At 37.2% G+C, this 14,470-nt stretch overlaps 2 protein-coding genes across 3 annotated transcripts; one reads left to right on the top strand and one right to left on the bottom strand.

Annotated features, from left to right (window-relative positions):
- Positions 1 to 6,099: 6,099 nt before the first annotated feature.
- On the top strand, positions 6,100 to 9,361 carry LOC122303354 (pentatricopeptide repeat-containing protein At2g13420, mitochondrial-like). 2 transcript variants are annotated; one of them, XM_043115111.1, is made up of 2 exons: positions 6,100 to 7,773; positions 8,796 to 9,361. In XM_043115111.1, exon 1 carries the CDS (start codon positions 6,205 to 6,207, stop codon positions 7,726 to 7,728), a length of 1,524 nt encoding a protein of 507 aa, XP_042971045.1. In that variant the 5' UTR covers positions 6,100 to 6,204; the 3' UTR covers positions 7,729 to 7,773; positions 8,796 to 9,361. The 2 variants fall into 2 exon arrangements, with proteins under 2 accessions (XP_042971045.1, XP_042971044.1); XM_043115110.1 differs by having other exon boundaries at positions 6,101 to 7,769.
- A 939-nt stretch (positions 9,362 to 10,300) lies between these two features.
- On the bottom strand, positions 10,301 to 14,250 carry LOC122303353. Its single transcript, XM_043115109.1, has 10 exons — positions 13,913 to 14,250; positions 13,676 to 13,758; positions 13,235 to 13,484; positions 12,372 to 12,989; positions 12,033 to 12,281; positions 11,760 to 11,923; positions 11,599 to 11,675; positions 11,379 to 11,526; positions 11,038 to 11,187; positions 10,301 to 10,930 (listed from the first exon to the last, which is right to left on the bottom strand). Exons 1-10 carry the CDS (start codon positions 14,103 to 14,105, stop codon positions 10,691 to 10,693), a joined length of 2,172 nt encoding a protein of 723 aa, XP_042971043.1. The 5' UTR covers positions 14,106 to 14,250; the 3' UTR covers positions 10,301 to 10,690.
- Between the last annotated feature and the right edge of the window lie 220 nt (positions 14,251 to 14,470).

Below are 14,470 nucleotides of genomic sequence, written 5' to 3'. Positions count from 1 at the left end.
AGATGATTGATTGTCATCTTTCACATGTGCATATCTTGATTAAAGGGTTGAATTTTGAAAATATTAAAGATGATTAATTATCATCTTTCACATGTGCATGTTTTATTTGAATATTTTCAAAAGTGATTGATACTTTTTTTGACTTATACAAAAGGTAGATGATTTTGTTTGAAAAATTTGAAAAGTAAAATGTGCTCCTTTTGTCATATGCAAAAAGTAAAAGATTAGATTTGAATTTTTTTAAAAAGTAAAGTGTGCTCCTTTTGTCATATGTCAAAAGCAAAATATTAGGTTTGAAATTTTTGAAAAATGAATGATGTTTTCTTTGACAACTGAAAAAGAAGAACATTTTATTTGAATTTTTTAAAAAAGTTAATGATATTGTCTTTGAAGTGCGAATCTTTTTAAATTTGAATATGAAGTCTCATATGCCTATAAATAGATCATCTGAAAGCTTCACATTTACAACATCCAGAGCATGCAACATTCATTCAAAGTTTTCATTTTCTCTTCTCTAAGCATTGAGTCTTAATTCTTGTTCATTTTGAGAGATATAGTTTGCACTGTATTGTTCTTATTCCACTCATTGATGAGTGTTTTCTGATAACCTACCCACTATCAGCTCTTGTATCAGTAAAAGGGTGTGTATAACCCTTGTAAGGTGATTGCAAGTATAGAGGATGTTCTACACGGATCCTTTGTAGCGGTGTTGTTCAAAGGTGTAATAGATTTCTATCTCCACCTGAATGAGGTTAAATAGTGAATTTAGGAATCCTCAAGGGGTAGCTTGGGGCGAGGATGTAGGCAGTGGGGCTGAACCTCGTTAACATACTGAGTTTGTTTCTCTCTTACCCTTACTCTATATATTTATTGCTATTTCATATTTTGTTTATATTTTATATTGTATATTTGATTTATAATTATTATTTTTTAATACAACTCAATTCACCCCCCTCTTGTGTTAGTCATTTGGGCAACAATTGGTATCAGAACTAAGAGCTCTGTTATAAGATTAACTATCTTTTGAGTTAAGATCTTATGGCTAACATTGCAGCTTCATTTGGTGAAGGTCAATCTAGCAGTCGACCTCCACTCTTTTATGGAGACAATTACTCATTCTGAAAAGTTAGAATGAGAATATTCCTTTAGGCTCAAGGTCGAGAAATCTGGAAATGCATTGTAAATGAACCTTATATTCCAACAAAAGTAGTTGATTGAGTAAAAGTCAAAAAGGAAGAAGAAGAGTTTAATCGTGAAGATAATAAATTTTATACTTTGAATTTAACTGCTATGAATTTATTATTTAATGCTCTCAATGGAAATGAGTTTAATAGAATAATGACTTGTGCTACGGCAAAAGAAATTTGGAAAAACTTGGAAGTTACTTATGAAGGAACTTCGCAAATTAAGGAATCAAAAATTTATATTCTTACTCATATTTTTAAACTCATAAAAGCACTATATGGACTTAAACAAGCTCCTAGAGCTTAGTACGAGAGACTCAGTGGTTTATTGATTGAAAAAGGTTTTTCAAGAGGAAAAATCGACACAACTCTTTTCATTAAATATGAAATGATGATATTCTTTTGATTCAGATTTTTGATTCAGATTTATGTTGATGATATAATATTCGGTGCTACTAATGAAAATATGTGTCAAGTTTTTGCTAAGACTATGCAGGAAGAATTTGAGATGAGCATGATGGGAGAACTTACATTCTTTCTCGGATTGCAAATTAAGCAAGCAAAAAGTAGGACATTCATCAATCAACCAAAATATATTAAGGAATTACTGAAGAAGTTTGGGATGGAAGGTGCTAAGGAAATTGGAACACCAATGAGCCCATCAACTAAACTTGATAAAGATGAATCCGGTAAACCAGTTGACTCGAAGATATATCGAGGTATGATTGGTAGCTTATTATATTTAACAGCCAGTAGACCAGATATTATGTTTAGTATGTGCTTATGTGCATGCTTTCAATCATCTCCAAAAGAATCACATTTAATTGCAATTAAGCGCATTCTTAGATATCTTAGTGGTACAATTAACCTAGGGTTATGGTACCCTAAGCACACATCTTTCGATCTAATCAGCTACACAAATGCAGATTATGCTGGCTGTAAAATAGATCGAAAAAATACTAATGGAACATGTCATTTCTTAGGTCATGCACTAGTTTCCTGGTTTAGTAAAAATAAAATTCTGTTGCACTATCTACTGCTGAGACAGAATATGTTGCTGCGGGTAGTTGTTGTGCTCAAGTTCTTTACATGAAGCAACAACTTGAAGATTTTAAACTCATGTATAATCACATTTCAATCAAATGTGATAATACAAGTGCTATAAATCTTTCAAAGAACCCAATACAACATTTTAGAACTAAACATATTGAAATAAGATATCATTTTCTTCGAGATCATGTGCAGAAAGGCGATATAGTACTAGAGTTTACAGACACACACGATCAGTTAGCCTATATTTTCACAAAACCTTTACCAGAAGATAGATTATGTATGATCAGAAGAGAAATAGGTATGATGCATACTATGAATATCTCTTAAAAGATAGACCAAAGTCAATAAAAATAGAGATAGATTTTTTAAATACTTTTATATAAACTTGAGATTTTTAGCCTCATGTTTGAGACGCTCATTCTCTTCATACAATATCATGTCATTCTTATTCATGGGAACCGGTAAGCGGAATGAAGAATCTAATAAAAATTTCAATTGTTTATTCTTATGCCAAATGATTCCTTTCTTTGTGTGAGACTCTTGAACAATTCGTTGAAGTACAACAATTTATTCTTTGAGCTTTTCAATTTCATGATCTCTGACTTGTAGCCGCTGGGAAAAAGCAATAATAGAGGAAGAGTAGCGAGTCCCAAGACTCACCAGGTCATAGATAGCATCAGAATCTGACTTATTAGACAAATTATTATTTTCTTGCTGCAACATGGCACCAATGGCATCTGCAGAAAGGACAGGAGGTTGAGGTGCAGAATGCCTAATGGATGGATCTAGAGAAATGTTAGAAGAATGAGCCATTGAGAAAATAATAGAAGGCTTAAAACGAGAATGTTGAAAGAATACAGATGAGTTATAGAGATAAGAAGAAAACTTAATGCGGATTGGATGAACTTTAATACTGATTTTATAGAGATAGCATAAAGAACCAAACGATCTATCATCTAAGTCAAAGAGCAATGTGATTTTTTTCCCGATCGGTAAAAATGACATTTCTTAGAAACTCGGATCCTTCAATCTTGTTTGTCAACAACATCAAGCGATTTTTTTCAAATCTCCAGCCACACCTGTCAGGTCACGGACGGATCCAATGTTTTTTCAACTATCTACAGTGTCTACTAACGCACTGTTTTCTTCAGTCCATTTACTTGTTACGGATCCTTTTTAATGATGCCAAAAGGGGGAGAAGTGTTAGACTAGAACATTAATATTATTTGAATTGCTAAACTTGTTATATATACTTGGAATTATATTTATACTTTTGCTTGAAAAACTAACGCACATTCTCAGGGGGGGCTTAAATATTAATACAGGTTTCAGGTTCTATCAAGTATTTGTCATCATAAAAAAGGGTGAGATTGTTGAACCCAAGATTTTAAGTTTTGTGTAATTATATATCTACACATAGATTTTGATGATAACAAATGAATTCAAAGAATAAAGGAATCTCAAACTCAAGTTGTCTACACAATGGAGTCAAGTACATCAAGAAAACAAGCATGAGCAAGAAGGGAACAATGTCACATTAAAATCATAGAGTAATGTTGTAAATCTCTTAAAAATTTAAAATTAGGATTAAAGTTCAAAATTAATATTTTATCATAAAGCATTAAAATACATTTTCTACATGTGCATGAATATTTTGAAAATTAAATTTGAAAATTTTGAAAGATGATTGATTGTCATCTTTCAAATGTGCATACCTTGATTAAAGGGTTGAACGTTAAAAATATTAAAAATGATTGATTGTCATCTTTCACATGTGCATATTTTATTTGAATATTTTCAAAAGTGATTGATGCTTTTTTTGATTTATACAAAAAGTAGATGATTTTGTTTGAAAAATTTGAAAAGTAAAGTGTGCTCCTTTTGTCATATGCAAAAAGTAAAATATTAGATTTGAATTTTTTTGAAAAGTAAAGTGTGCTCCTTTTGTCATATGTCAAAAGTAAAATATTAGATTTGAAGTTTTTGAAAAATGAATGATGTTGTCTTTGACAATTGAAAAAGAAGAACCTTTTATTTGAATTTTTTAAAAAAGTGAATGATGTTGTCTTTGACATGTGAATCTTTTTAAATTTGAATATGAAATCTCATATGCCTATAAATAGATCATTTGAGAGCTTCACATTTACAACATCCAGAACATACAACATTCATTCAAAGCTTTCATTCTCTCTTCTCTAAGCATTGAGTCTTAATTCTTGTTCATTTTGAGAGATATAGTTTGCACTGTATTGTTCTTATTCTACTCATTGATGAGTGTTTTATGATAACCTACCCACTATCAGCTCTTGTATCAGTAAAAGGGTGTGTATAACCCTTGTAAGGTGATTGCAAGTATAGAGGGTGTTCTACACGGATCCTTTGTAGCGGTGTTGTTCAAAAGTGTAATAGGTTTCTATCTCCACCTGAAGGAGGTTGAATAATGAATTTGGGAATCCTCAAAGAGTAGCTTGAGGCGAGGACGTAGGCAGTGAGGCTGAATCTCGTTAACATACTGAGTTTGCTTCTCTCTTACCCTTACTCTATATATTTATTGATATTTCGTATTTTGTTTATATTTTATATTGTATATTTAATTTATAATTGTTATTTTTTTAATACAACTCAATTCACCCCCCCTCTTGTGTTAGTCATCTGGGCAACATGATAAACATTTACAGAAATGTGAAAATATTTGCAAAACCAATTTTCCAATTCATCAATTGAGTTGAAGCAACGAATGATTCACAGATATTGGCAAGAAAACGAACGAAAACTAATGAAATCAAACCTATTTGAGATCTTGCCTGGACAAATTGGACATAGAGAAGAACTTAGTAGCACCATTTCTGTTATACGGCCATCTCCATCTAAACAAAACGCATAGTTCAAATATACACAAAATGCAGTGAGCCTATAATTCAAAATCTTAAGATGGAGAATTGATTTTTACTTAAACAATCTTCAATATTCTTTCAACCAAACAAGAAATGGAAATCAAATTTGGTGCAAAAAACTAAATTTAAATAGAAGGTGTGAATGTACCTGAATCAGCTTAATTGGACCACTCCTGATAGATCTTTTGGTGCTCTTTAGAGCATGAAGTAATTGGAATGAAAGCAATCTCCAATTCTCCATGGTTGAAAAGAATCATGAAAAGAAAAGAAAAATCACTTCTCCCCCATTTTTCAGCGCATGTGGTTTTCGAATCCTATGGGGCTTTGTGGAAAAGGGATTTCAGATCTAGGTTCGTGGATTTCAAATTTGGGTGGAGGAGAAGAAGAAGAAAGAATAGGCTTCGTGGAGAAGACGAAGGGGCCGGTTGTGGCTCTGTGGCTTCTTGGAGAAGACAAAGACAGTGACTATGGGTGTTCGTGGGTTCGTGGGTTGGTGGAGACCATGAAGACTGATTGTGGAGAAGATGAAGACTGGGTTGTTGCGGGCTACGGCTTTGTGGGCCAGTGACTTTGTGGAGAAGATGACGAGGCTTCGTGAGGATGTAGGATTTGGGTGTTGAGAAATGTTGAGGTGTGTTGTGAATATTAGTAAAAAAAAATAGATGAAAAGTAATAATAGAATATTAAATAGTAGTAAAAAATATATAAAAAATAATAATAAAATAATGAATCGTAATAAAATATATTGAGAAGTGTTAGAGCCCCTTTTGTCTTCAAGGAAAGAGAAACGGCGTCGTTGTGTTTGCCACATCAAACCCAATGCCGCGGGGTTTCCAGGACGATTGCGAGTAGAATTTTTTATTTCTAAATATGAAAAATAAATTTATTTATTTATTAACTATAAAAAAATAGAAAATAAAAAATAAAAAATAAAAAAAACTATTATCCGGAGCGTCTCTACAGCCCTACTGTGCAGCACTAATCATACGAAGATGTTTGGAAACGAGAATATGGTTTGCATAACCTGTCCTGAATATGTCCGATAGAGAGAGTGAGAGAGAAACCAGTCGTCAATGGCGTTAAGGATGATGCTTCAAACTCGCTTCCTTTCCCTCCGACTCCAAGTTCGCCCCTTCTCGTCTCTCTACCTCCCTATCCTCGAGCCCTCGAACGATGCCGAATCGATCTCGAAGATCCTTCTCCACCACTATAACCCCTTTCATGCCATGGAGTCTTCTCTGCAGCTCCACGGCATCGCTCTTACCCCTCAACTCCTCCACCAAACCCTCCTCCGCCTCAAACACTCAACCAAGATTGCCTTCGCCCTTTTCAACTATTCTAAGTCCCTTCCTTCCCAACCTCTCACCCCTACCTCCTACCACCTACTCATTGACCTTGTAGCCAAAGTCCGCCAGTTCGACCTAGCCTGGCAACTTATTATAGAAATGGATCAAAGCAACCTCTCCCCCACTCCCACCACGTTCTTGATCTTAATCCGTAGACTAATATCCGCAGGTCTTACACGCCAAGCCATTCGTGCTTTCGATGACATTGAAGGTTTTACTCAAACTAAGACGAGTGATGAAGATTTTTGTTTTCTGTTGGATACCCTTTGCAAGTACGGGTTCGTTAAGGTCGCAACCGAGGTTTTTAACAAAAAGAAACAAGGGTTTTTGCCGGATACGAAGATGTATACCATTTTGATATATGGATGGTGCAAAATTGGTAGGATTGATATGGGCGAGAAGTTTTTGAAGGACATGATGGGTAGAGGGATTGAGCCAAATGTGGTCACGTACAATGTGTTGTTGAATGGGATATGTCGGCGGGCAAGTTTGCACCCGGAGGAAAGGTTTGAGAGGACAATAAGGAATGCGGAGAAGGTATTTGATGAAATGAGGGAGAGAGGGATTGAACCAGATGTGACTAGTTTTTCAATCGTGCTTCATGTGTATAGTCGATCGCACAAGCCTGAGTTGTCGCTTGATAAGTTGGCGTTGATGAAGCAGAAAGGGATTTGTCCAAGTGTGGCAACATACACTTCGGTGGTCAAGTGTCTTTGTTCGTGTGGGAGGCTTGAGGACGCGGAGGACTTGATTGGGGAAATGGTGAGGAATGGGGTTAGCTTGTCTGCAGCTACTTATAATTGTTTCTTTAAGGAGTATAGGGGGAGAAAGGATGCTGATAGTGCTTTAAAGTTGTATAAGAAGATGAAGGAGGAAGGTTTGTGTACGCCCAGTATGCACACATATAACATATTAGTGGGTATGTTTTTAAAGTTGAATCGCATGGGGACTGTAAAAGACATATGGAATGATATGAGAGAGAGTGGTGTTGGACCGGATTTGGATTCATACACGATGTTGATTCATGGGTTATGTGAGAAACAGAAATGGAGAGAGGCGTGCCAGTTTTTTGTGGAGATGATAGAGAGGGGGTTTCTTCCTCGAAAGGTTACTTTTGAGACACTTTACAGGGGCCTCATACAATCTGATATGTTGAGAACTTGGAGAAGATTGAAGAAGAAACTTGATGAAGAGTCGATAACGTTCGGTTCAGAATTCCAAAATTATCATTTGAAGCCGTATAGGAGATGATGCACCATTTATTTGTGGATCCAAGTCAAGTATTCCTATCAGTAGGTACTCCTGACCTTTTTCACGTTTTATTATTGGAAAGTTGGTTTAGAATTTGGTTGTAGGATAATAAGGTATTTATATTTTGAAATGGAATGTGATTGTAAGATAGAAAACATGAATCATGGCAAGTGCATGTTGGCACTTGAATTATATCTGCCCAATATTTTCATGACTTCGGACTTATCAAAAAATATATATTTTCATGACTTGGGTGATAATAATTGTGCTCTAAGCCTTAAATCATCACAATTGGTTCAGAGTTGATGCCAATTGCTATTGCTGTTAACCAACTATAGGATTAGTAAAACTCGGAATTTAAGCCAATGATTTGGCCAAGTCAGCTGTGCCATGCATGATGAGCTGATGTTTCTTCTAAATGAGCTCTTACTATTCCAATGAAACAAATGGGAGGGAAAAAACAAATGCACAGACAATTGGTACAAGTTAATGATAATTCCCTAGTACTTATCAGATTCAAGTATGGAGTGCTGGTTCTATCTTTTTCCTTACCTTTTTTCTCCTTGGTGGGAAAGTAAGTTACGTTTGAAACTGAGAACTGATTACTTGTTCTTAGAATGTTCTCACAAATCCTCACAAATCTAAGTTTTGTTGGTGAGTAGAATTGAAATTTTTCCCAGTGGCTTTCAGTGCTAGTAGCTGCTGCCTACAAAGATGTTTCCAATGTATCCAGTTCGAAGTTCTCATACTAGGAGTTATATTGTGTTCTCTCTCTCTCTCTCATGACTGAATAGCGTGTATAAGTTGATTCTTATGCATATTTGCACAAGGAAGCACCATAAATTGCATGTATTGTGATTCAAATCTGTCTGAATCATTAATCTTATGATCTCCATCCTAGGCCTTCCTATTCATTTATATGCTTTATGTTTTTAGTGTAACTTGAATGAAATTCATACTATTCATGTAGCTTTTGTTTGCAAAGCTTTAGCGTTTTTTTCCCTCTTATGCTTCACACCCCCTGTGGCGGGACAGAATTTGAGCCTTATTTACCATGATTATAACAGGTTGATGCTTGGCCTCAACTTCACTTTTCAATCACAATCAATTTGATGGCCTTGAGTTCCTGCCATTGTCCATGGATTGGATTTACGGAGAAAGAGATCCCGATTCAAGGAGCATCACAACCACCCAGGATGTGAGAGGGGGTATTACGTTGGAGACTGCAATAAATGGAATGGTGAAGCTGATTCCAAACGCCTGAGTTACCGGTGCAGTGTGCAGTCTGATTAATATAAGCAGGTTTCAATTATGAAGCCATGCTAGGCCAACGAGTCATGAATGACTGCACCATGGAGGAGTATGCGATTCAAGTTAAAGTCAAAAGTGCAGAGGGAACGAGTAGATAGCCAAAACAATGTGCCGAGGCTGTGAGAGAAATCAATGGGAGCAACTCATACTGATAGGGCCTTAGACGAAGCCGAACAACAGAAGAATATTAACAACCGTTGGTTTTTATTTCACTTTGTATGAACCCAACACACATTTTTTTTTTTTTTAATTCCTAGAATTCTTAACCTTTTCTGTTTATTTAAAGGGAAGCCTAATTTATAGGGATGGCATGCAGCACTCATTGAAGCGGGTAAGACTCATTACAAATTTACAAGCATAGATTGGCAGAGAACTCGAGGAAACTGGAGTCTGATCTCGACCAACTCCTGAGAAAATAGGACAATAACATTTTTATTAGAAATTAAAGAAATTAGATAACCACTAGATTGACAAGATAATCATGAGGCACTTATTATAATAAATAGGACAATCCTAATCTGAGGGGATGTCGCATCAATCGCTAAAAATTTTAAAAAACGAAAAACTCGAGGGTCCAACAGCTAAAGAGTTTGTTTATTTTCATCAATTTTGTGTATGCTTTTCATAATAATGGATAACAAATCAACCAGGAAATCAAGTTCTTAAATTGTTGACGTGGCAATATCCTAACGGGACACCTCCGTTCGTCAACATGAAGATATAGCGTGGAAGAGGAGTCACAGCTGGCTTCATATTTAACATTGGAAGCACATGGAACGTGGATTTTGCCATGGAAATAAAAATGCTGTATGTTTGCTGTGTGTACGTTTTAATTTTCTGCTGCAGTTAATGGGTTGGATTTCATATCCTATATCTCTCTATATTGGGCCAAAATTTGAATTTGGACATTCCCAGATTTGGAGATTCCCAAAGTGTTTCTGAAATGGCGACTCCCATATATTTACATTTTAGGTGCTAAACACCATATCTGGTAACAAATTTAGTTAATTTCCCAAATCAATAATATTATTTGTATGGGTGGTCAGGAAAGTTACCATTGCCACCTTTTAGAGATACAGCTTTAACCCGAAAACACATTTGTGGACAAGGAATCCAAAAGAAGAATATTAGGAGGTGGAAGAGTATACGCAATGAATAAAGGGTTCCCAACTATGCACTTCAGCAGGGGAACTCAATGGAAAAGGAATATGAATCAAATGACTGATGGAGAAACACCGAAAAGATATGGATACTAATAAAGTGGAAAAAGAGCAATGAGGGAGGCTCACGACATCATATAGAAAAAAGAGAAGAAAAAGTCATGTTACAGAAGATGAGAGAGAGAAGTTAGCTAGGGAGCTGCACAAAGATCCACTTGTTCACCACTTTACATGAACGCAATGACAAGTAATATATGCTCTCATTTTACGTTTACCGCAGCCCAAAGAAACAAGGATTTTGACATAACTACCAAGTCCAGGAGGGGGCCAAACCTCTTGCAAAGAACCTCCTCTTCCAAGACCCAGTCTAAGTGACTGAACTAAAAATTGGAAATACAAAACACTAAGGCATATACAAAAGGGATAAAAGAAACAGGATGCAGAAAAAGAACAATGTTTGCTTGCATAATTGCAAACCTCTGCAGATAAACTTAGTCAAAGTTAGATGAGCGGCTCCATCTTGCTTTCAGATAGTCTTCTATTGAGATACTTTGCTCACTGCTACTACTAGAATGTGAATCATCCTCAACGTCTAGCAGCGCAACATTAAGATGGGACTGGATGTTAGCAACAAATGATTCTCCATCTAAAACGTCAACTTCTTCTGATGTACTGAGTTGCTGCTTTGCCTGCCTTGTTACTTCCTCATCACCTTGAAGAAGCTTTGAAACCTGTGGCAAAGAAAAAAAAATTGATAAATAAACAAGTAGATTCAGGACATTTCAACATGAAGACACCGTCATTACGAACGGGAAATTGCAGTGTTGAGGAAATTTACAAGGCTTATTTGAGGCCGTAATATAGGTTCACGTCTAATGCAAAGGGTCGCAGCCAAAACCATCCTCTCAATCTGATCATTGTCATAGTCATTTTCCAAGCTTGGATCTAGCAACTGAGGAAACTTCCCACTGTTCAAAATTGGCCGTGCCTAAATATCACATCAACCACATTATTTGACATGAGTCAAGGGTATTTTCAGAACCAAGGCAAACAAAATAAAAGATGAGCTTGTTTGTAATTCAGAGCTGTTCTTTCTTTTTTGGGTGCAAAAATTCAGAAACGCAATTAGCAGTAAATAATCCTGAAAACGCAGTTTTTCACACAGAGGAAAGAACTTACCCACATTACTAGGCTCTCCTGATCCTTTGGATGTGTACTGTTAATTGGCTTTCTACCTGAAAGAAGCTCAAGAAGTACAACGCCAAATGCAAAGACATCAACTTTGTCACTCACTTTGCCTTGCATAAAGTATTCCGGGGCCAAGTAACTGCCACAAAAGTGAGTGTTAGAAGTACACGAAAATAAGAGAAAAATAGGAACAGGGGAACAGATCACACACCCAAAGGTTCCTGCAACATCAGTACAAGTAATATGGGATGACGCTGAAGCCCAACTAGCAAGTCCAAAATCTGAGAGCTGGAGAAGCACGATGAAGGGAAATGAGCACAAAAATATTCATACAATGTCGCAGAAAGATTGGAAGTTACAGACTCAAAGTACCTGTGGCTCAAAATCAACAGAAAGAAGGATATTGGAGGATTTCACGTCCCTATGGATCACAGGTTCCACACAGCCGTTGTGTAAAAAGTCCAACGCCTCAGCGACCCCCATGGCCACGTTAAATCTCTCTTGCCAACCAAATGCTTTTCCACCTTTCTTACTACCTAAATCAGAGTACCTACAATTAATCAAAAAGAGAAGGAAAAAAAAAATAGGGGGAATACAACATAATTTTCTCTCGTTCCAAGCAGATGAACCCAAACGACAGTTTACCATGAAGGTTCTCTTCCAGGCTTCCTCTTGAAAGAAAATCGTAGACCAATAGCAAGTTGTTGTCCTCAAAACAGAAACCAAAAAGAGATATTATGTTCTTATGATGTAAAGTAGTGATGATCTCAATTTCCTGAACGAACTCTTTTAGAACATCTTCAGATGGCTTCAAAATTTTAACTGCCAACTCCTGGCCATCAGGAAGACACCCTTTGTAAACATAACTACTACCACCTTTACCAACCAGATTCTCTGAAAGATACAAATCAGACTTTATTAGAGAAACTCAGAAATTTAAGGGAAACTTGAAACCAGGTCCATAAATAAGGAAAGCATACAAACCAGGCATGAAGCTAGAGGTTGCCGACGAGAGTTCCTGGTAGGTAAACAGCCTGCAGATGGATGAGTATTTCTCATGTAAACCTAACAATTCTTTAGGAAGACTACCCATGGCATTGCAAGGGGAAAGAGGACCACACACAGCAGCAGATCCGAATGGCACAATTGCACCACTCTCTTCGTCAAGCGAGGAATAATTATCATCATCCTGATCAGAAGTTCTCTTCTTCCGACCAGGATACACCACAGCTGAAGAATGCCAGCTCGGTAATCTCGATACCCACTGAAACACAGAAGTCCTTTTCGCAGATTTCTCCGCACATTGCCGCTTGGGTAGAAACATCCGCCGAAGAATTGACCACCCAGATCCCAAACCCGGTGACTCCTGGACAACAACAGAACTTGAATTTGCATCAACCTCAGCTGATTGGTACGGTACCAAAGCCAACGAATGGTCCTGTACACCATCTCCGGGCAACTCTTCCGTAGATTGGATTCCACAATTCTCCGGCAATAGATAATTTGATGCACAACTCGAGCAATTCTCCTCTGGGGTCTTCTTCTTCAGAACCGAGCTGGATTTTTCCACACTCCCGGGACCCTTGCTAAAATTTACTCCTCCTGCGCCATCATCGTATTATTTAGTTCTAAAATCTTGCCTAGTTACTAATGAAGTATCCACAGTTCATTGCAAATTACTATTTCTTCCACACAAGAAAAATAAACCAAACTCAAAAAATAAAAATAATTATTTTTATATCAATTTGAAATATAAACATATATGAGTATTAATCTTGACTCAAAATACATACATACGCACATAACATATTAAATATATATATATATATATAAATGTAAATTACGACCTCGCAATTTATTGGCGTTACTAGAAGTTTCCACTCTCTGGAACACAACTTTGCCATTTTCAACGGCGAAAACGGCAAAGTATTTGGACAATTTCCTGGCGCAGTACTTGGCGACCGAGGCCGATGATCTGATTGTTTGATGTGTTTTAGAAGTTCCCACAACCACCGTTGCCGCACCGTACAATTTCGTCTCTCTGACAATAATTTTCCGGACCGTCGAACCTCTACAGACCTTTAGCTTCAGATCAACCTGCACATTCCACCCAATTCAGCATCCTCAACCCCACCGACTAAAAAACCGAAATTCAGATTAAAAAAAATAATCACCAACTCTGTTTGTTTACCGAGAAAACGTATCCTACTGTCCTGCGTTCTCTCAGCAACCAAACACAGAGACACAAAATGAGTGTAAAAATCGACAATGTAAGAGTGGAATCGGACCTGCTTTAAGTTGCAGAAGCCTTCGTACACGGAGAGCACGGAATCAAACGTCTTCACGAGCGAGATAAGCGACGCTGTGCCCTCTACAACCGAAACAACCAACATAAGGGGTAGAAACATAAATTTAGCATCAATGTCAATCCAACCCAACTCAGCAAAACCTACAGGGAGAGAGAGAGAGAGAGAGAGAGAGAGAGAGAGAGAGAGAGAGAGAGAGAAAGAGAGAGAGGAACTCACCGGTTAGGGTATCTAGGACGTGAAGGGCAATGACATGGTCGCCAGGCTGTGCCACCTTGACCAGAGCCCACGTGAGCAATTCCCGGCTACGCGGGTCCAACTTGACTCCCACCACCACAATACGACCACCACCGGCACATTCGCCGTCGCCGTCTTCCGATTCTCTGGCCGAACAGTCTCCGGTCAACCCCATCTCCGTCGTCGTTGCTATAGTCTCTCCCACAGACTCCCCTTTCTGTGTCTCTCCCTCTCTGCAATTAGCAATGCGTAGAAGCGTTGTCTCTGTTGGTTCCCACTAAGAGCATTTTCATTGGGAATTGAGAATTGTCAGCCTGCTAAGCGAGAACCAACCATTATTATGAAGAACTGACTCGTGGGGACTTATCTGGTGTTACGCATCATATATTCTTGTCATGGACTCGTGCGTGACAGCGTCCTTACAAAAATAATGAAAAAAATTCACGGAAGAAGGACACAGTGAGTCTTGCCCCATATTGTTTACTATGGTCCGCCAGTTTCTTTTTTCTCTTTTATTAATTTTTTATAAAATATCACAGA

Source organism: Carya illinoinensis, chromosome 3 (genome assembly GCF_018687715.1).
Source record: "Carya illinoinensis cultivar Pawnee chromosome 3, C.illinoinensisPawnee_v1, whole genome shotgun sequence".
In the NCBI taxonomy this organism is placed as follows: Eukaryota; Viridiplantae; Streptophyta; class Magnoliopsida; order Fagales; family Juglandaceae; genus Carya; species Carya illinoinensis.
This window is presented reverse-complemented; position numbering and strand designations above follow the sequence as displayed.